This window comes from Pseudoliparis swirei, chromosome 9, assembly GCF_029220125.1.
Source record: "Pseudoliparis swirei isolate HS2019 ecotype Mariana Trench chromosome 9, NWPU_hadal_v1, whole genome shotgun sequence".
Lineage (NCBI taxonomy): Eukaryota > Metazoa > Chordata > Actinopteri > Perciformes > Liparidae > Pseudoliparis > Pseudoliparis swirei.
The window spans coordinates 13,761,760-13,784,016 of NC_079396.1; the positions used below are offsets into that span (position 1 = coordinate 13,761,760).

At 46.2% G+C, this 22,257-nt stretch overlaps 1 protein-coding gene across 5 annotated transcripts in view; it reads right to left on the reverse strand.

The window, feature by feature from the left end:
• Positions 1-22,257, reverse strand: part of kmt2d (lysine (K)-specific methyltransferase 2D) — a 31,551-nt gene continuing 9,294 nt past the window's right edge. For 3 of the 5 annotated variants that reach the window (XM_056422288.1, XM_056422287.1, XM_056422286.1), the window contains exons 21-55: positions 22,013-22,177; positions 21,801-21,923; positions 21,311-21,432; positions 21,080-21,215; positions 20,896-20,970; positions 20,728-20,805; positions 20,463-20,621; positions 20,211-20,280; positions 19,782-20,020; positions 19,398-19,471; positions 18,953-19,003; positions 17,232-18,869; positions 16,939-17,145; positions 16,386-16,525; positions 14,438-16,203; positions 14,224-14,347; positions 13,401-13,482; positions 13,247-13,313; positions 12,909-13,141; positions 9,873-12,782; positions 9,629-9,778; positions 9,375-9,539; positions 9,092-9,239; positions 8,903-8,984; positions 8,632-8,804; positions 7,185-7,309; positions 6,958-7,093; positions 6,448-6,569; positions 4,976-6,347; positions 4,721-4,857; positions 4,007-4,137; positions 3,406-3,691; positions 3,141-3,214; positions 2,944-3,052; positions 1-2,849 (exon numbers count right to left, since the gene is read on the reverse strand). In XM_056422288.1, the coding sequence (XP_056278263.1) occupies positions 2,757-2,849; positions 2,944-3,052; positions 3,141-3,214; positions 3,406-3,691; positions 4,007-4,137; positions 4,721-4,857; positions 4,976-6,347; positions 6,448-6,569; positions 6,958-7,093; positions 7,185-7,309; positions 8,632-8,804; positions 8,903-8,984; positions 9,092-9,239; positions 9,375-9,539; positions 9,629-9,778; positions 9,873-12,782; positions 12,909-13,141; positions 13,247-13,313; positions 13,401-13,482; positions 14,224-14,347; positions 14,438-16,203; positions 16,386-16,525; positions 16,939-17,145; positions 17,232-18,869; positions 18,953-19,003; positions 19,398-19,471; positions 19,782-20,020; positions 20,211-20,280; positions 20,463-20,621; positions 20,728-20,805; positions 20,896-20,970; positions 21,080-21,215; positions 21,311-21,432; positions 21,801-21,923; positions 22,013-22,177 (11,762 nt within the window). In that variant the 3' untranslated portion in view covers positions 1-2,756. The remainder of the gene's footprint in view (positions 2,850-2,943; positions 3,053-3,140; positions 3,215-3,405; positions 3,692-4,006; positions 4,138-4,720; positions 4,858-4,975; positions 6,348-6,447; positions 6,570-6,957; positions 7,094-7,184; positions 7,310-8,631; positions 8,805-8,902; positions 8,985-9,091; positions 9,240-9,374; positions 9,540-9,628; positions 9,779-9,872; positions 12,783-12,908; positions 13,142-13,246; positions 13,314-13,400; positions 13,483-14,223; positions 14,348-14,437; positions 16,204-16,385; positions 16,526-16,938; positions 17,146-17,231; positions 18,870-18,952; positions 19,004-19,397; positions 19,472-19,781; positions 20,021-20,210; positions 20,281-20,462; positions 20,622-20,727; positions 20,806-20,895; positions 20,971-21,079; positions 21,216-21,310; positions 21,433-21,800; positions 21,924-22,012; positions 22,178-22,257) is intronic. The other 2 variants (XM_056422291.1, XM_056422289.1) reach the window with 1 other exon arrangement.

Below are 22,257 nucleotides of genomic sequence, written 5' to 3' on the forward strand. Positions count from 1 at the left end.
ACATATTTAAAATGCATTTTATTTTCATTTACAAGAAACAAAAGCAGACAAAGAAATAAGATGAGGGGAAGAGGGAGTGGGAAAGCTGTATATAAAGAGATGCAACCTCTGGCATCCTGAAAAAAATATGTACAATTCAAAATAATATTCATACAAAACATGCCACATACAATAAAAATGGTCATTATATTTATTCATATTCCCTAAAAGTATCTCTGCTGTACAGATGCAACATCTTTTTAAAAAGTAGGTGAGGTTAAAAAAAACCTTCAATTTGAGCAAACTTTATTAAATTATAAGATATGCAGAGAATTTAAATTAAGATTCAGAGAAGTTAAAAATTATTCAGGCTAAAATCCAGTGAGCGGCATAATGTCTCGTCATGGTCTTCCCTTGAAATAGAAACATACCAAAAAATATATATATCACTGCTTCAGATACTTGATCAATATCTACCACTTTAGAGAAGTTCTCCGTTATACTAAGAGTGCAATTCATTACCAGGTTAAGTATGGGATTAACTTTGAGTATTACATAACATACATTAGGCCAAGTAACCATTTCACAAGGTTTACCAACACATTCACTTCTATAGGGAGATATAAAAAGCAAAACACTAACAATATTCTAGGGAATTCAAGATTTTCCATTCAGGAGTATATTAATCCAATTGTGACCGATTAAGGGACAGGTTTTGGTAATCAACACGCAGTAGCATAAATAAAAAGAAAATAAACACAGACAATATTACATAAATACAAATGCTATGCACCATTGTACTGCTTTACGCAGGAAGTCATTTTCATGTCCAATTACCGACCCTCCGCATGAATCCAAACGGTTGAGTAATCCCACCGGCTTCCCGTCGCACTCGATTTAGAAGACCGGACATTTTGCTCAAACCTATTTCAACAAACTTGTCTGAGAGCTTATAGCAAAAACACTAATAGAAAAACAGGTAAATGCAAAACACTCTGGTTCATATACATAAAGATATTAGTTTGCCATTTTACATATATTTATATTTATATACAGCTTTATCTGTTAAAATGATATCCAGTGGTTGATTTTTTTCAATTTTATTTCTCTACACTTTTGACTTTGATTACAAAGGGGCTGGATAAAGACTTGCTGTCCCCTAATGCATATACTATATATACAGTTTGTACAACTTTGCATTTTTAATTCATGTGAGGTCTTAGGTTAGGGAAAGGGGGAACAGAGTAGCATGGGAAGGTGGAGTTCTAGTAAAGCTCCCTTTTAAAGACTTTTCTCATTCATCTTATATAGAAAGGAAAACAAATGCCCTTTTTCCAATAAGTCTTTCCCTGCCATCAGTTCAGCCTCGAGAGGACAGGACCAGCACTAGAAAAGCACACGACAGGGAAGTAGAAACACTGCTGGCTGTCCTCAGGCAGAGGAAGACTTACTACAGTAAAGTTTAACAGTCCACTAAATATTAACAGAGGAAGAGGCATGATTAAAAGTTCACGGTTGAGTTGTGAAAAGATTGACTTATGGGGGAATAAAAAGCATTTAATGGGACAGTAGTCATGCATCCACCGGCTGGTTCTCAACAAGTGGGACTTCAATGTATGAAGCAACAAGCAAATGGACTTTGTCGTCTTCTTCAAAGACCGCCCTGGGACCCGAGAGCCACTCACTCATCTTCAGGAAACTTAAACGGTTGATGTTATTGTGCTTTCACACAGCTGATAAACATGGTTGTTGAGACACATAAATAAACAGAACAAAGAAAACGCTACATCAACATCCAGGAGGATTTGGTGGCATACAGGACACCCGCGAAGCTTCTGATTGTGATTTTAATGCAATATCTTATCAAAACTGTCATATATTTCCTCTGTATAAACAATTCATGAATAATAATTATGTTGGCTCATTATTGTAAATCATCAGCATAGAGTAGATAGAGCAAACCTGCTGCTTAAAATTCCCTGCTTGTCCGAGAAGGCTAAGCCCATAAAAACATTCCCTCTTCCCCCGCCCTCCCGTTACGTTTTTATACAAAGCAGTCGCTTCCCGCTAAATCAATGAGGTAGACTGGGTCCAACTAAACCCCCTTGGGACTCCACACAGTCAGAACATCTGGTTCCTCTGGAGCCACAGATCAAAAGCATCTCAAATTTTATATTAACTTACATTTTTTTCTTTTCTTCCAGCGATCACATGTAGTTCTTACAAAGAGCCACATCAAGATTGTCTAGCTAGTCAATATCCGTGTTGTCTTCATTGATGACGTGATGGGAAAGTGCCTTTTCTGGGAGGTGAGGGTGGGACAGGAAATAGGTCCGACTTAAAAGATAAAAATGCATCATCAGTTCATTCTTAGTATTTCAAAATGGCTTTTTGTCGACGCTCCAGGTGAGCTCTGCACTACATGATATCAGAGGGTCGGAATCATTTGGTAGATGTTGAGGATTGTTTCCCAGCCACTGTGAGATTATTGACAACAGTCGAGGAGGAAAAGGGTTTTGGCTGAGAAACGGAGGTTCACTACTCCAGACACGAGTTCGTCCCACCATGCGGGAGATGGAGGTGGTCAGTTGCTTTTATTGATTAATGCTCTTCAAACCTTTGGCTACAGGTGTCAACGCGTTAGTCCTTCTGACTGAGGCCAGCTGCCCTCCACAACTTTCACAACAGCTTATGCACTGGTTATGTCGGATTCAAAGGCTTTGGCGCACGACTGTTCTGGCACCAGTGAGGGGGGAAGTTTCCTTTTTCCTTCTGGTTTAGTTCATCCACTTTCGGCAGTTCCAGGCTCCACAATGGCAAGGGATCTTGTGCTGATCGTCCTCGAAATCAAACTGGTAGTCGTACGTCAGCTGGAAGTAAGACATAAAAAAGGAAGTTAATGATTTTAAAAACGGACGGCGACGTGTGCGAGTGAGTCGTGGTCAGCTCTCTAATGCACTGCACCTCCTCTCCCTTCGGGATCCTGCGGCTGGAAATGATGATAATCTTGTCTTCTTTGTCAAATGTTACAACTTCGGCGACACAGTTGGGAGCACAGGAGTGGTTGGCGTAGCTGGCATGGAGAAAGAAACAAAATCACTTCAATAAAACCTCCTCGACTCGCGTGTTTACAATGAGGCGACCGATCGCACGTCACTTACCGAGCCGGGCCCCCGGTCAGAGTGGCATCGATCACCTGCTCGTTGTTGATGCGGAACATGTAGATCCCCCGGTTCTAAGTTAGAAGAAAGAAAAATAGAATATATTTTTTAAAAAGGTAAATAAACTTTCAAAATGTAAATAATTTTGTTGTTTGTTCTAAAGTTAAAGCTCAGCAATTTAATTGGTTTCTCTTTTTGTCCATTCCTTAAACTTGAACCCAAATCAATGCATTTTAAAAACTTTGCCGGTGTTCAATTGGCGTACCTGGAACTCGTAGATCTTCTCGCGCCGATTGGCCACTTCGTTGCGTATCACGGTGCCAATGTATTCAATCACCATGGTGTGCTTCTCCAGATCCTTCGCAGCGTACAGACCCAGGCCCTGAATGCGCGACCGGGCCAGATAAACGTTATTCTTCCACTCGGTCTTCAGGCGTCGATACTGGGACGACTTGGAGTGGACGAACTGCTTGCTGTACGGCGTGTTGAGCTCTCCGGTGAAGGTGCTCTGGTAGGCCTTGGACACGCTGGTGCTGTTTAGAGTATGAGGCCTTCAGACAAACAACACGTTAGTCGGTCTTTTGTCAGATACAATGATCATTTCAAGTGTCAACAACTGTTACACAACCGATTAGTTGAGAGAAGTGCACCGTGGTCCTCAACACATGCCTACCTCCAACTGAAACTCACTTATCAAGCACGATGTAGGAATATGTTGCCAAACTTTAAAATGACTGAAATATGAAGCTATGCTTCGCTGATATAATGCATTCTTGAGATGTCACACAAAAGTATTTCACAATAAGCTACAACAAGTTAACGGTAGGCACGAGACTTGATGTCATTGTGAAGCAGCGCTGCTTCACCTCTTGCACTGCGTGGGGACTTTGGGTTCAGAGCGAGCGGAGCCCGTGGGGTTGATCATCAGAGGGAGCTCCATCAGAGGGTGACGACCATATCGGAACAGGTAGTTCTGACAGTTCTCCACTCCAGGCAACTAAACGCAGGAAACACAAACCATGTTCATCATGCACGCTGACCGCGGAACCGTGCAGCCCACAGGTCAACAAGTCAGACCTTCGCTTTGGGTCTGGTCAAGGTTTCGATATAATTTCGTGTCTAGAGATGCACCGATCGATCGGCTGCCAAGCAGTCGGATAATTTTTTTTTGGCAATCAAATTTGAAGGTGTGTACCGGCCCCACATAGTTTTGTGTCGGCACAGAAAGTAACATCAAAGTCACATCGTTGACGTTGCGAGGGAAGTGCATCTCTAGTTCCGTCTGACTTTTATAGACTAAAGCAAACATCACAAGCAATCAAGTGAACTTGTTCCGCTTTGCCAAATCAGTTCACGGTTTGAAACACTGGCAGTTAACGGTTCTTAAAAACGACCAGATTTATAAGTCAAAAGAAAAAAAGTTTGCCCATCTGTTCACTAATTTGCACGGTGACGAGTGGCGATGTCAACCGGGAGTATGTTATCATGTGTGAATGTTGACTTGCAAAGGGATACAATTACAATCGAGAGACAAAGACTAAATTAAAATGGGGGTCGATGGTTCTGCTGCAAGTGCTTACCGACTCGGTGATCCGCATGACAGCGTGGACCGTGAGGCCGAACATCTCCTCTCCCTTGATATGTTCCGTGAACAGCTTCAGCATGGAGGAGTCATCTCGGAGTTTAGCCACCTCCTGCACCACCCGTTCCCAGATGCCTAAAGACGAAGGTGGCGAGTTAAACAAACAGCCAATGGTCGAGAGAGTTACTTGGAATGGAAAATTGAACACAGAAATACTCAGCAGCACCGAGTGGGCGCAGCGCGTGGCTCTTACCCTCTGGAGTAGCGTCCCGATACTGCAAGTCCTCCATGCCTTGCTCCAGAACACGGACCTCAAACAGGGGACGCCCGTCGTCCTCGTTGATGCGACAGCGGTAGCGGCATCGCTTGTTGGGCACTCGCGTGCTCCAGTAGATGCGTGTGGCCTCATAGCCAACGGGGAAGATGGCAGTGGGCGAGTGGAAGTTGGCCATCTGGGACGGGAGCAACTGGCCAACGGCATGAAAGATGAGACCGCCGACACGGAACAAGTAGATCCGATCACCTCGCTGCAAGATGCTGGCGATCTGCTTCACCTCGTCGCGCTCAATGTAGACCCGCCGCAAGACGGCAAACATGTCCAGCTCGTCCTCACTGGGGCCCTTCAGCTTATGCTGAGTGCACAACATGGTCTTGTCCTTGAAGAACATGCAGCGAGCCCGGCTGGCACATGCAAAGTGGTAGACATTTGGGCAGCGAATTCGGTTACAGCTGTTAGTGGCGCCCGTTTTCTGGCAGTAAGCGCACAGAGTTCTCAATCCACGACGCAGGGCGACCTCCACATTGATGAGGGCCCCCCCCTGGGTCTCGTACACCTCTGTGGACCACAGGGCACAGTTGAGGTGCACCCACAAGTCCACATCAATGTTCAGCAACCGGGCGGGGCCGTCCGTGGCTCCGTCGCCTTCCTCGTGGCAGAAGCAGCATTTACGTTTGTCCCGCGGCAGCCTGTCGGGCCGAAGAGCGATGCGCAGGCGGTCCATGAGCTCAGAAACCTCGCGGCTGCTCTCTTTCTTAGAACCCCCCTTGCGTATTGTGATGACAATCTGAAGACGCTTCCAGCGAATCCCCTTCCATTTTTTCACTTTGGGATGTACCACCTCCTCATCGGGGGAGAGAGGCCTGCGCTGCTTGATAGCCTTAGGGGACGACTCCATGTTGTTCGGAGAGTCTCGAGGAGGTGGAGCTGAATCAGCGCCCAAGTCCTCCTCCTTGATCACAGGACTCAGAAAGACTTCAGTCGGACCAGAAGGATCTGGAACGGCAGAGGCAGTTTCCGAGTCAGTGAGCGACTCTGGAGCAGCAACTTCAGACTCTGTGACATCAGTTGGCGGAGCAGCTTCGCTAGTAGGACCATCGTCCTGTTCTCGCTCAGTCTTGATCTGGACAATGGCGGGACTGGAGGGAGGCGGGGATGGAGAAGCTGACTTTTTGGAAGGTTCAGCTTCACTCGTGGGAACTGAGAACGATGGGGGAGGACATGGAGGAGACGGTGATGGTGGTGGAGATTCTTCCACTAGTATAGCAGGAAGGTGGCGCACATCCAAGTCATTTACTTTGGTGGTGTAACAGTGCAGGGCTGGTTTGTCTTCATTTTCTTGAAATTCCTAGGAGAAAAATGTACATATGATATATACACTTTCAAGAAATATAGAATGCACAACATTTGACAAAACATAAATAATTCAAACAGTTGTGAAGACTGACCTGTTTAATAAGTGCCAGGATGTCCACTTGTTTCTTCAATGTACAGCCTGGTAGAGACACATCAAACTGCCTCAGCCAGTCATCCTGACTGGGGGAAGCGCCGTCCTTCGTACACAGAGCCCCTAGAAAACACAACAGCCCGAATTTATTAGTCTTTATTTACGGCTTAATTCACTAAAAAGCTGCGCATTCCTGTTTGAGAGAAACACATTTACGAGTGCGTCCTTAGAAGCGTAGTCCCTCAGTTACAAAAATAAATGGTTTCGAACAGCAACTCTTCTCAATTCGTACGCTCAGGCTAAACGCTAAATATTTACATAAAGAGGCTAAAAGTGGCCGACCCTATGGAATGTTGTTTCTTTTAATAGAATAATCAGAGGCTAATGGTTTAGGACATTTGGCTGGACAGGGTAACATAAAAAATGTCATGAGCCACACGCAGACCATGTTGTTGCGATTGTCCTGACCCAGAGACACAACAGGACAAAACAATACTCTCTGACCACCTACCTGACTGGTCAGGTCCTTTCCCAGGCCCATCCACGACGGGCATGTCAAGGTTTTGAGGAGGGAAAATCACCTCATAAGAACCTGGCATTCTGATATTAAGCAGCTGGGCCACGGCCATCATGACGTGGTTCAGTTTCTGTAAGCGAAAAGTTAGTCATATTTATGTTAAGGCATAGTTCACGCAAACTTTAATCAGGGTGCAATAGAATCATAGAATGGCTTCGTACCTTAGCAGCAGCTGATGACAATGTGAATGTAACAGATACTTCATTGTTTTTGGCCTTGTCCCAATGGTTAGATGTGGAAACAACCTTGCTATCAGCTGCTTCGAATGGTTTGTTTTCTGGAAATGCTGCAAAAGAAAAGTGTAGATATTGTTTATATATACATACCAGCAAACTCATGAGGGGTGAAAAAGGTGACAACGGGGGGGGGGGGGGGGGTGCAGATGACTTTCTTTTTTTTTCACCACACCACACCCACGTTGTTTGAAGCCTCAAACTTTTAGAACCACAACTACAGTCATTTTATTGTTCTGACCACAAATCTAAATAATGATAATAAACAGTTGAAGAACAAAAGGTCCTCCGCTCTGACTCAGCCCTATAATGATAGTAATAACAAATATACATTGTCATAACATATAATATGGTTAAAATCATTCATGAACCAACTTCCTTTTTTGTTGCCTGAACATTCCTCATGGACTTTTCCCTGAATCTGTTCCGTTTCTACCTGTTTGTCACGATACTCATATTATAACTTCTATACATATTACATACCTGCCATAAATATCATGATACCCGATACCAGAATTCAATACAATACCATAAAAACAATATGGTACCATAAATACGAGACTGGTATACTTATCTATAATAGTAATAAATAAAACATCTGTATGGTTCACTTTTTACCAACTTTTTCAACACTTAACAAATGACACTAATATTAGTATTAATACAGCCAGATATGAATGAAACTACATGGTTCCATCATAGCATTGATTATACACTATGAGGCCGTTAGTCTCTGACCAGATGATACACAGTTCATCAGGATGAGCAGCTGGAGAGTTACAGAACTTTACAGACTGAAACATTTCACTTCTGGCATCTTTTTATTTTTTAAGCCGAAGTCTCTAAAGCTGCGCCACTTCTCTCGCTGTGAGCTGCGCAGCGCAGTGTGCGCAGACAGCTCGACACGGAGCAGCGCGTGCGCTCTGATCGCTCTCTTAATGAAGTATCGATACTAAAAATATGCTAAATCACATCGTGTTTAACGTACGGGTACTTTGTTAGCATCGCTACACCGTGCAGCGTGACAGCAGCAGATGTAGCGGACTAACATTCAAGCTAACCTAAACCACCAAACGCTGTGGACATCTGAACGCTGATTGGCCGAGACGCGACACGACCCATCAAAGATGTTTTATTGCGAAGAGCACCACTTCACACTTTTCTCCGCGTCTCACTTGCAATCTCAACGGCAGCGGGCCAGGTGACCCCCCCCCCCCCAAAAACAAAAACTCTTCGGATCTCCACGATTCACGTGGATGACCTATTTTGAGTTCAAAACGGTGAATTTCACCGAAAGGTGACAAGTTTGCAGGTATGTATATATATAGATATATATCCTTGCCGTTTTGGAGAATTACACAAAGTTGTCTAATACCTGGGATGGCAGTGCGACGTATAAGGGGGATGATGGGAGATATTGCTCTCTCGGTCTCCTCCTCTTTAGGCTCCCGTAGTTGAGGGAAACGTGGCATTTCATCTCCAACGTTACTTTCAGGGGATGATGCTGGGATGATGCTTTCTGGGGCATCCTCGTCATCACTCTCCATCCTGTTAGAAAGACAAAACATACATTTATAGGCACCAAGTAATCCATGTATTGTGGTTGACAAAGAACTCAAGAGAAATAGAGAATTGCCCTCCAGTACCTGATGTCTTCATTCTGGTTATGTGGTGGGGTGGGGAGAGCTGCGAGAATGTCGACACTTTTCACCTCATCTTTAACAGAATCTGCAGGAGAAATTATAGAGTATTAAGAACCCAATTACTGTACAATCGCATCTCAAAATCAATATTCATGACAACAATTAATTTGGGCCAAATCCCTCATCGATTACCCATTGGCTCTTCGGCTGGTTCCGTGTCTTTCTGACCCTCAGACAGCTCCTCTCCAGGAGTCACGCCATTCAGCAGCTTGTGCTGTACTGAAGGTGGAGGAGTGGGTGGCAGGGAGGATGGGGGTGTTGGTGGGTTGCTGAGGTTACTCTGTGAAGGGTACAAAACATTATCTCATTAATCATCCTTGGTTTTGTTGGTTGTTTTCTGAAGTTGTCTTATGAAATTGTTCCAAGTCAGCCTGCACCAGGCCAACTGTACGTGTTGCAGTTCTTTTTTTTATACCTTTGTGAGTAACTGAGAATAGTAGTCTGGGATATTGTCCAGCACTGCATTTCCAAAGGATCCTTTGAGCTGGGCTTTGCCATTGGCTGGGCTGCTTCCGAAAGGGGCAAACAGATCCAGACTGGCAGTGATTGAAGGCTCCATCAAGGGCAGCAGAGAGAGACCCTAGAGGGTAAATGTCCATTAGTCTACCAGATGTGAAATCACTCTTTAAAAACATCGTTTTTTTTTTTTTTAAATCACAGGAAATGTACCTGTTTGAGTTGCTTCATCAGTGCGTCAGCACTTTTTTCAACTTCTTCCTTCTTATTCTTCTTCCGTGCATTAGGCCCTCTGTCTCCAGTTGCTTTATTAGTGCGTTTTGGCTTTTGTGCAGGAGCCCTTTTTGTTATAGACTGTAAATCCTGTAAGGGCCAAGAAATGGAACGAGAGGTTCTTTAGTCACATACAGCAACATACCAAGAGCAAAGAGAATGAAAGAACTAAAGACAAACGTACCTCCATATTTCTTGGAGTCCCTTGAAGTTTTTGTTCCAGCATTGCAAGTTTGCTGTTGATGTGTCCGTTGATCTCATTGTGGATGCCTTCAGAAGGCCTCTGAGCACCAAGCTGAAGGTTCTTGGTTCTCAAAAGTTTCTGTAATAGTTGCTGTCCAGTCTCAGATCGCGGGCCTTGAGTCCCAGGGTCTCCAGACATGTTTCTAGCATTCATAAAGCTAGTGTTGTTCCCAGAAGTAACAGCCTCCCCCGTTGCTTCTCGCTTTATAGCCCCATGATGAGCCTCTGGCGCACCATCACATTGAAACTCTCTTGGTTCCTGTTTAATGTTCTGTAGAGTCATCTTGCATAGCTCTCCGACTCTAGGGCCATGTTGTGTGTGAGGACCATTGTTCTCTGTGACCTTCTGCAACTGCTGATGAACATGGATGCCTTTCTGTGGACCATTAGGGATAACCGAGGCCGCGTGTGATGTCTCATTCACTGATGTATGGGCTTCCATTTTCAGTCCAGGACAATCAAGCGGACTCTTGGCTCCAGGTGACCTGAGTGGAGAGGCCTTGACGTGGCTGTACGGACTCCCCCTTCCAGCCCTGCTGTCAGCTATCGAAGGTGAGGAGACATGGGAGGAATGAGGTGAGGCGGGGTGGGCCGGGCTCATGCCAAAGGGACCTCGTGGAGAATATGCATGGGATGGAGAACCCTGCATGCGGCTTGCTGCAGCTGCCATTAGTGCTTGTTGGTTCTGGTTGGGAGTGGGTGGACGCATACCCATAGCTTGGTTAAATGCATTTCCAGGAGAATTGGCTATTGGCTGGCGTGGCGATGTTGGCCTTACCATTCGGCCCTGGTCCATGGGGGAAGGTGGTGCTGGTGCCTGGCCTCTCATAATATGTTGCTGCATCATTTCCCCTACTTGTGGCTGTTGCTGCCCAGGGACCATCATCCCCTGTTGCATCTGTGGAGGGACACCAGCTTGTTGACCCAACATGCCTGATTGTTGCTGAGCACCCACTGCTCCTGGCTTTCCCATGGCTCCATATGGCGTCGGCTGCACAGCCTGTGGCATCTGTCCTGGTGGCATATGAGGCCTCGACTGACTTTGCTGGCCTTGACCCATAGACATCCGCAGCATCTGTCCCTGTTGGAGCTGCCTCTGGGCGATCATGGCCTGGACGTGCTGTATCTGCTGGTTTGGGGGAAGATTGCGGAGCTGAGGATTCTGAGCAATAATAGCCTGGATGTTTATTGGGGTGCGGCTCTGTCCAGGTGGAGCCACAGGCCTTTGTGCCATCATCCCTTGCTGCTGAGCTCTCATGCCCATCATGGCCTTTTGTTTTTCTTGCTGGGCCATGAGGGCTTGTTGTGGGTTATGACCGATCACAACAGGCTGTGGCTGTCCCGGATGGTTCTGGCTTATGATCTGCTGTTGGATGTTGGGATCTTGTGACTGCTGCATGGCATTTTGCACCGTTTGTTGCTTCTGCTGCTGTTGTTGCTGTTGTTGCTGCTGCGCTAAGAAATCAATCGGTTTCCTTTCCTCTTTAATAGTCATCAAAATGGGCTTGTCAACACTGAGGGAACCTTGCCTCTGGAGAGAGAGCGGAATTTGTTGCTGATGTGGTTGAATCACACCAGTTTGTTGGTTTCCAACCGAACCGGTTTGCGGCTCAGGTACAGATTGAGAATTTGACTGCTGCTGCTGGACCACATACGCCTGGTTTTGATGCTGCTGTTGTAACTGCTGTCTTACCAAGTCAGTTTGGTGATCATTTGTAGCACCTAGTTGGGACATCTGATTGGGAGTCGAGGGTCCACTGTGCTGCGGTGGCGTTCTTGAATCAGGACTGAGAATTCCACCCTCTTTGGGGCCTGAGTTTTGGTTGTCTGTAGCTCCCTGTGGCTGGGGCGTGACACTTCCTGCTGAAGGCGACGAGCCCATCTGTGGGGTAGGAGGCTGGGAGAGTACTTGCTCTTGGTTGGATTGGCTGATCAACTGTGTTTGTTGCCTCTGCTGTGCAATCTGCTGCTGCTGAATGTGGGCCAAATTTGCAACATTTTGTTGATGCTGTTGCTGAGATGCAAGCATGCGTTGGGCCAGAACGTTCTGTTGTTGTGGAGTCAATTGGGCCTTCGGACCCCTGAGGCCAGGGTGACCAGGAGATCCAACCATTCCCTGCTGGCTCATCATAAGCTGGGGCCTCTGTTGCTGTGATGGTGCAACTGGTGGGTTCCCCATAATTCCTGGTTGAACAGCCAACATGGCTTGACCATGATTAATAGGCTGGCCTTCAGCAAGGTTCTGTGACAGTGGAGCAACAGACTGGCCTCCAACCATCTCTTGTGGAACCTGTGCCATGCTCTGCTGATTGGGCTGGTTGACTGGCTTTCCTTGTTGAGTGTTTGCTTGTTGTTGGGCCATCAGTGGGTTTCCCATCATACCGGATTGTGGCTGAGCGATTTGGCCAGACTGTTGATTTGGGTGTGGCATTGGTTGCTGGCCCATCATCACCTGCTGCTGCTGTTGTTGTTGTTGTTGTTGGAGCTTTGCCATCTGCATCCTATGTTGAAGTTGTCTTTCTTGGAGAAGACTGGGGTCTGCACCTTGCATACCAGGCCCCTGTGGGACGAATCCTGGTGCAGCACCAGGAGGACCTGGGGCCCTGGCTTCAAGAGCAGCAGGCAGCTGGGGTTGGGCTCCACTTTGGGGCATCACAACAGGGTGCTGGGCCATTACTGGTGTTTCCTGTTGGCCCATCATCATCTGGCCAGGCATCTTGGGAAACATGTGAGGGGAGGCCCCCTGTGCAGAATGACCCGGGGGAAGAATACCTGAGCTTTGCTGATGCTGCTGCTGTTTACTTCTGTACTCTGCAATGAGATTGGTGTGCTCCTTCTGCTGCTTCCGTACCTGCAACAGAATAATCATAAACAGATAATTATTTTATGAAGTGCCTTTACTGTTGACAGGTTTGCAAAAGTAAATAAATAAGATTTATTTATTTGTCTTTATTAGATTCTTTCAAAATCTACACACCTGGTCAAGCTGTTTCTGAATTTTGCTCTGCTCTTCCGTTACCAACTTTAGTTTCTCTGCATCTGCCTCAGCAAACTCCCTTCCAGCTTTCTTTGCAGTGCGTTGCTTAGCACACAGTGCCTTGCGTGATTTGCGGTGAACTCCAATTTGTTCCTCCAAAAATTTCAGCTGCATTTGGAGTAACTGCTGAGTGTGAAGAAGCCATTCTTCATATTGGTGCTGTTCTGCATCATCTGTAAAAGAAGAGGACACCTTAAGAGAACCAGAAAAGAGTATGGGGGCAGAAATATAACATTTCCTTCTTAGTCAATACATAAGGCAGGATTGGTCAAACATACTGATGATTCCTTGTACAAACTGGGGAGGGTTAGGTCTCGACTGGGTGGAATCACTCGCTTCTCCCTCCTAAAAACAAAAATAAAATCATTCAAATTAGCTACACAAGACAAAATTAAAGTAAAATCAATTAATTCTGATAAGCAAACAGCATACCTTTGGAGGTCCAGTTGCAAGTTGACCTGGATCTGTGCCCGGGGCGGAGGCCAGCCTCTGAGCAAGCAGAGAAACTTGTTGCCTGAAAAAAAAGACAAAAAAATTATTACGATACCTTCAGCCTACTGAACCATGCTGCCACCTATTAGATTAGACAGGCTATTAGATTAGACAGTTAAACAATGTGTCAAACATGACATTCCAAAATATCAGCAACCGAAAATGCAAACCACTGTGCGTTTACATTCATTCCTTAAATTCTAATGTGTCACTAAACTACATCATTTAAAGAATACCAATACAGGGTTTTCCATGGTCTGAATTCAGAAAAAAAATGGTGTCTTTATTTCTAATTGTACAAATGTATGAACTTGAACTTGTTGCTGGAAAGGCGTCATTTTAATATGTCGAGTAAAAAAATATTATTTTGACTCAAAATGAAATGTTGAAAGTGCATGAATATTATAGTTACAAGTATATATTGCTTTATTTATATGAAACATGTGGCTCAACAAGCTAAAATCTTATTGCAATTGGATATTTGCCATCAAGACCGTCACCAAAAATGCAAAAGAATAATTGAGTATCTTGGTTACGTTATGTCAACAAAGCCAGGAGAAGCTCGGATAACAACACAGAGAGAGAGTTGATTCTCTGCTCAGGTAGACATCACTCCATTATATCTTTACATGTCTAATAGAGGTTTGCTGCTATATTAATGTTGATTGTTTTATACAGCTCCTTTCTAACTGTTGGATGAAAACATAATGACCTGACTTAAATGCCCAACTAATGTATAAAAGCTTTACACAAGAAGAAATACCTGTTCATGCCAGAAGGCACAGCCATTGGATCCTGTGCCAACACTCTCTTGATACCCTTAAGTGCCACCATCTTTGCCTTGGCAATGGGATCCATGATGTCATCTGTTGCAAATTTGTCTAAATCTGCAATAATAGAGTAAGACAACGTCTGTTTCTATAGTACTGAAATAACTATTATGCAGAGTGATGACAGTGACCAGCCACAATGCTTACCTTTATCTGGAAAAAGGTTGTTGGCCAGAGGTGGTTTATTCAATGGCTGAGACTGCGGTTGATGACCGACACCTGCATGGATCCCGGGCTGACCCATCCTCACCATGGCTTGCTGCTGGGCCATATTCATGTGAGGTGCCATTTCAGGTCCCATAAGCCTTTGCTGCTGCAACAGGTGCGGGGCACGGGGTACAATCCCTGCCTGAGCCATCATTCCTTGGGGAGGTGGACGATGGTGGTGTGGCAGCATGATCTGTTCAGGTGCCTGTGGGTTAGGCTGTTGACTTAGGAGGCCAGGAAAATGGGGTGCCATGCCTCCCTGGTGGAGGGAACTGAGCTGTTGTTGCTTCTTCTGTAGTTCCTTCTTCTCATGCTCCAGAAGATCTTGTATTAGGAGGGGCAGTTCACCATCCAAAGAGCTCTCTACCTTTGCCAAATCCACAGCAAGAGAGTGCTGTTCCCCTACATCAGGCAGCCCCAGTGGATCATCTCCAATATCTGCATGTGGAGCAGCTTGAGGAAAAGGCAATGCATTAGCCTGGCCTGGGAGTGGGTATGGAAGTCCCCCTAATCGAACAGAACTGAGAGAAGCTGACTGGTTTTCTGGTTGTGCAGGCTTGACGGATGATGTGGTCCCACCAAGAAGCATCGACACAGCCTCTCCTATTTCATCCTTCACCACAGTATGTCCTGGATGCAGCTGATGGGTCAGGCCTCTGTCCTCTACTTTTACCTTGGAGGTATCAACAGTGTCTGCAGAGGGCGGCAGTTGGGCGGCAGACCCCCTTGCAATGGCAGGAGTAAGAGACTTCTGCCCTGGCTCCAGCTTGGCTTTCCCTTCCACTTTAACAAGTACAGATCCAGAGGAAGATGATGGTGCTTCACTTTCCGCTTCCACCAACCGCAGCTGGTCTGAGAAGACATCTTTAGGGTCTCCTTGGTCCAGTTCAGGGTCAGTGTAAGCCAGCAGGTCAAAATCATCACTGTTCAGCAAGTCATCTAAATGTGGATCATTGGTTTCAAGATTGTCCAAGTTACCCAAGTCATCATCTCCTTTGTCAGGGTCCAAGTCGAGAGCCAAATCATCCTCATCCTCAACACCTCCATCCCCTGGGGCATCCCCAAGCCCCTCAAGGTCAGGCTCTGGCAGCTCCTCACTATGTTCTGCAGTGGCAGGCTGGGGGTGTGTGATTAGGCTCGGCTGTCGAAGCTGATGCTGCTCAGTACTAGGAACGTTTGGCGTGGAAGTCGTTGCCTGCGACTGCACATGAGGCTGTTGTGTTAATAGTCCTGTGGAATGCTGAGGCAGTAAAATCGACAGTCCACCCTGCGGTAATCCCAGCTGTGAGTTGCTGCCCCCCTCTGCTTGAATGCCACCAGCTTGAGCTATGGGATGTTGCTGAACATAAGGTGTTGCCATCTCTTGCTGTGGAAGAAAGAGACGTGGTCTTGGCTGAGGTCCACGGGGCATAAACTGAGGTCGAAGGGAAAGCCTCTGTGCGTTGTGTCTCAATTCAATGAACTGTGGTGGGGGTCCTTGACCCATTGGCTGCATGGTCTCTCCGCCATGTCCTGGTATCATGGTGTGAGGGTTACCCATGCCTTCCATGCCCTGGATGTTGGCAGCAGGGTTGAGATTGTGCCTTATGCCCATAGCCTCCATGCCAGGCTGCGGAAACCTCCTTGGACCGAGAGGCTGGCCCTGCCACTGAGGAGGGAATGGAGGACGGGCAAACATGCCCTGAGGTCTGCTGGGACCTGGTGGCCTGAAGGACAGAAAATGAATTTCAGGGTTTTTTTTAAGTGTAGAATGTTTTTCAGAATGTTTAGGATGCTAGGGGAGGTATTAATTTAGGATGCCAATTATTTAAGTAGCCAACACAAATTCAGATTATTGCATTGCCGTTATTTAAAAGGGGGAGGGGGAAATTATTAATGATTCAGTTACCTTAGTGCACTTGGATCCATGATGCCAGGAGTTCCTGTAGGTGGTGGGCGAATGAGCTTGTCCGCCATGCTTCCAACAGCCATGGTCATCTTTCCTGCCACAGACGTCTGAGGTCCAGCAGTAGTAGCAGCAACACGATCCTAAAGGAGAATAACAGGAAAAAGAGGCAAATGTAGCATTCTTTATATTTGTAATTGGCATTTCTAGAGTTTATTTTGCTTTACAATTTGCCCCTTTCATCCACACACGCTAACAACAGCAAGCTTCCATGCAAGGCACTTCTGGATATTTAGAGTTCAGTGCCTTGCCCAAGGACACTTCAGCAAAAGGAGCCGACTCTGATTAGCCAGCCTGCTCACTTTGTTATCTTGACATTTAATTTGCACCAGTGTCACCAGTCAAAGAAAAGCCTATCCTATCAAATAGTGCACTTTAAAGTAGTGCTTTATTCTTCTTCCGAAAACTCCTTAGTAGAGCAGGTATTTGGGATTGAACACGGGCCATGCAAAGACATCTTTCTAATTGCTCCATCACACTGTAAATGTGTGTGTACCTGTGGATAAGGTGGTGGTGCTCTGTGGGCCTTGTCTTGTTGAAAGGCTCCCATCTCTCCTCCAGACCAGCCAGGGGGTGTATTGCACGCAGCAGCAGTAGCTGCTGCTGCTGCAGCTGCTATTGCAGCTGCAGCCGCCTCCTTCTCTTGTCTGATGGAATTTCTCTGCATTTGTTGTCGGATTAAGAATTCCCTCAGCCTCAGCCGCTAAAAAAAAGAAATTACAAGCTTTGATTAACAAAAAACTTAGGGAGGTACATGGCATGATTGTTCACTGGCTAATATTTGGATACCTGTCGGTGCTTCTCCAGCTCGGCGGGGCTAAGGCCTACTAATGCAGGGTCCAGTACTGCTGAGATGTCAGTCATTTCTTGCGTGCCTGACAAAGCTGGCTGATGAGATGCATCTGAAGGGCGGGCAGCTGATAGTTCTTGAGACCCAGAAAGGGGTGGCACCCTGGAGCTGAAGCTGTCTGCACTCATGGTCTGCTGAGCTTGTGGCTGTTGTTGCTTAAGCTGACCCTGTAACATCTTACTCTGCTGCTGTGTTATTTGTAAACCTCCCGTGCTGGGGCTGCGGCTGTAAGTAAGAGCTGCTGACTGTTTACCAGAGAGAGGATCCCCCATGGAACTGTTATTTGGATGTGATGGAGGTTGCTGGTTAGGATGAGGTGAGCCTTTGTAACTTGCAGTGCCCTCTGGGGCAACAGAGGGGGGGCGAGGGGGTTTGTGGATAGTAGCAAAAGGGTCTCTAGATTGTGGCCTTGAAGGTGGCTGAGAACAAAGGTCTGGGGATTGGAAACGAGGGGCAGCAGGAGAATGGACAGAGTAGGCATCATTGGAATGGCCACCAGGAGTGTGGGGAGACCGAGAGCTGCCCTGGGACTGAGGGCTGGAGGGCACTCGAGGGCAGAGTTCCTGTTGAGCTACATGGTGTCTCTGGGGACCGAGAGAACAATTGTCACCTGACTGCGGCCTGGGAGCCAGTGACGGCTGAGTGTGGGGATCAGAGAAAGGGTGGGAAGGAGACTGCCTGTAGCCTTCAGAGGGGTGGCTCGGGGAAGCTCCGGGATGAAGTGCCCCACCCTCCCCTTGGTGCATTCGTGGCATCATAGGTGCCTTGAATAAACCATCGCCAGACTCCAGCATCCCAGCAGGTGAGTCAATGGATAGATCAGGTCTTCCAACTGCAGAAGAGCGTGGACATGGTGCACTCATATCAGCCTTGTACTGCCCTGTGCTTGCAGGTGAGGAAGACGGTGCAGAGGGTGATGGGGATGAACCATATTCTGACCGTCCTATCCCTTGCTGGGTCCTGAAAGGGTCTCCATAGTGGGTATTGTGGGGTGGCGAGAAAATAGGCGACTCCCCAAGCCCTGTGCCTCTTGAATGAGGACTTTCTGGAGGTCCAAGGGACTCCTGGGAGCCTTGCTGCGATTGTGGTAGATGGCCCTGTTGCTGCTGCAGCTGTGATCTGAAGTAGGGGTCAACCTGCTGAGCCCGTCTGGGGGTTCCAGGAGTTCCTGGTTGCATGTCAAAGGGGCCGAGACTGGCTGGCCGTCCCTGAGGAGGACCCTGTGGGCCGGAAGCGGAATAACCTGAGGAAGAGGCCTGTAAGGGGCTGGCCCCAGCATGGGAAAAGGGTGTACTTGGGTGAGAGTGTGAATGGGGTGGCTGAGGAGGAAGCTTAGCAAAGGGATCTGTCCGGATCTCAGCCGACCCTGGGGTCTTAACGGGTCCATCTGAGAAAAAGACAGAGGATGATCCTGAAACTGGAAGGAAAGGAAATGGGCTTTCTGCAGAGCTGGGCTGGGAAGAGATTGACGTCGAGCCTGAAGGTGGAGGGATCTGGAGGTGTAAACTGGGTCGCTCAGTCTTCACACGCACTCCTCCCTCTATCTTGATTGGCCTGCACACCTGACTCTCCGCCTGCTGTAGAGTAGAGTACAGAGGATGCATGAACAGTCTGCACCGCAACTCACGAGACAGCAAAAGGATGCTGCCGCCGTAGTCACCTTCTGCGCCTTGTTGATCCTCTGAGCTGCTCGGTTATCTTTGGCCTTTTGCTACAAAAAGCATATGAAAGAGTATAACATGTTATTCTTACTTCTGCATAACAAACAGCACAAGTTAATACTTTTACATTCATTTTGTTTAGTTGCAGAAATAGCCTACATACATGTAGGCTGAATCAAGTTAATCTTAATGCCAAACTTCTCATTGGGGTTCCAATAAGCAGTACCCATCAGTTTCCTATATTTCTGTGTTGGTACATTTTCACTCGAGGCTTTCTGCATCACAGTAATGGTACCATAAGCCACAAGGGACAATTCAAACACAAAATATCAAGAGCCCGGCATCTTTTTGACGACATTTTAGAAATGTGTGCTCCAAGAATATTGCAGGAAATGATTGTTGAGTTAATAACAATCCAAATAAAATTATAATTTGAGAACATACCAGATATGGAACCTTGTCAGCAGCTGAAACCTTCCTCCAGACCTTCATGATTTGCTTACAGCGACTAGCCCAGTCTGTCACAGGAGAAATGTAAATGGTAAACAGACCTGTACTTGAACAGTACCACTCAAAGCACTTTAACACTACATGACATCATTCACCCATTTAAACCCATTCATACAGCGATAGGAGGAGCCACCATGCAAGGTGCCACCTGCCCATCAGGACTAACTGACATTCACACACCGTAGGCACAGCTACGGGAGCAAGTTGGGGTTCAACGTCTCTTTGATCTTTAATATCTAACCGATATAAAACCCTTACATAAAAAAAAGTTAATTATTAGGTCTGTACATAGAATGATAGTATTTCTTCCACACTCACCTGGGTAGTCCTGTTTGAGAGTGGGAAAGTTTGTATTAGCATAAAGCACAGGGGAAATAGTTGAAAGTTCTGCCAGCTCCTCATCTTTCTCCCAGCGCTGGAGACTGCGTTGGTTGTAGGACAGCCCATCGCCCTCTGCCTCAGTGAGGGTTGATGGGGAGGAGGGGGTTGCTGGGGTAGAGGGAGTGGCCCAGGGGCTCTCATCACCCCCATCTGGACTGAACAGTCCTCCTCGATCCCTGTACCCCATATTAGATGTTATTGTCTTATGCAAGTACTTTTATCTTTGTATATTTCAACAACATTGGAAAACAATAAGTGTGTATGCTTCGACACTATGATCTATTCTACAGCATGAGGTGTGACAAATGTAAACACTGCAAATTATTGCAAAATAAAAATACCTAGGCATTACAGTATTGGTCTTACCGCATATCAAAGAACGGTGACTGAGTGATGCCAGGAAAAGCATCCATCATTCCAGCTGAGGGCAGGGACCCTGGTAAAGATTTCACATGTTTTAATCTCAAAATTCACCAAAAACCTTACTTGTACTAGTCTTTACAAACGTTTTATTATTATTAGTTTTTTATTTTAAAAAGTCCTAAATCATACAATAAATACGGTTTTGAACTTGAAAAAAGTGTTAATGATCATATGCAGACACGCCCACATACACACCTGAGAGGAGAGCTCTCTGCGGCAGAGCGCTACAATTGAGTTCCCCCTTACTGCCCTCTAAGATGGGCTTCATTCCCCCCAAAGAGGAGCCTTCTGACACGCCCAGAACCTTTCTGAAGAACTGCTCAGAGTCCTGACTCTCCATCCCTTGCGGAAGACCTGTCACGCAAGGACAACCGCATTTAAGGTATGACTCTAACGTCCCGTATTAAAACCTTTCCCAAGTTGATGTTGCATACAGTTTAGACCAAAGTCGGGGCACTACCTTCACGTTTTTCTGCATCGGAGTCGTGCGGATCACTTGGCGCCTGATCCTTCAGCGATGAGGATGGTGCCTCAACTCCTACAAAATATTATAATTTTAAACCAACCTGAAAATCACCTCAAGACCATAACAATGAACCAGTAGAACGGCATCCAAACAGGCACTTACCTGCACCTTCTCCCTGAGCCTGAGAGGCGTCACCCCCTTCTTGCTTGAGAGGAAACATCACCACGCGATCCTCAGCTAGGGAGAGAAGCACAAAAGGTCACAAAGGCACTAATCTTTTCCACACCTAGTGTCACAATTAATTTGCATAGTTTTAGTGTGCCATGGGTCACGTTAGTGCTCTTACTCTCTGGGGCTGTCGTTCTGACCCCTGACGGTGCTGGTAATGAAGGTCGGACCAGGCATGCGCCTGGCCTCTGCCCAGGAGGTATCAACGCAGCTTTCTTACTCATGTCTATTAGTGTCTTCCCAAAGAAAGCCTCCTGCAGCAAATCACAAACATTTCAGATGTGAACATAATGTCTCTTACCATACATTTCAAAACTGTGTAAAGCATGGGGCAGAGAGACGTAAAAACCTGAAGATAGGATGGAAACATGTCCTCAAGTTTGCTTTTCTTCCGTCCCCGGCGTTTCTTGGCCTGTTCCTCGCCCTCCACTGGTTTAGGATCCATTATGTTATCTGTGTCAGGGTGAGGTCCTATGCATATATAACCATGCAATTCAGTATTCCAAATGTACAATATTCACCAAAAAAACTAATAGCAGCCGTGTTAAAAAAATGCAAGGGGGTTGCGTTGGTGGGGGCTTGCTGCCTTGATGCCTCGATGAATGACATGGCATTGTAGTGACAGTTACACCAGGGTCAACTTTCTTCTAGATGACCCTTCATTTGTGTTGCCTTTGTTCTTTATTCACACAAAGCTAATGTTGGCCTGAAGGAACTAACTAGCAAAACGTTTTAAAGTAAAGCACTGAACCCCGACCCTTATTAATCACTTCTACTTTCTGGATTTATTTAATTTTAACATTTGATTAAATTAAATTCACATCTCTGTTGTCACTAACCTTCGTCAATGGTTCTCTCTATTGGTTGTCCATCTAATGTCGTCTCTCCAGCCAACTGGGCAAAAAATTCTTTCTTCAATCGTGTGTGACACTTCCTTTGCCGCACCATGAAGCCTCCAATTCCTATAACAATTGATATTTAAATATGTTGTTAATACTCAGACATCTTTGTGGATGTTAAAAGTTGTTTTGTGAAACTATGGGTGGCTTACCAGGCCTGTAGGGTTTCCGCTTTCTTTTTTTGCTATCATCCATCTCCCCCATTTCTCCTTTGAGGCCCTCGCAGTCAGCCATGCCTTCAGTGCCTCCCTCTGCACCTCCATCAGGGCTCCCAGGGTTCTCCATCTTGGATTCACATTCCATGGGTTCCCCACAGCCTAGATAAACAAGATAACATTGAAGTTGCAGAAAGTATTGCATTCAAAAAGGAGAAATACATCCCGTAAATTGTTAATAC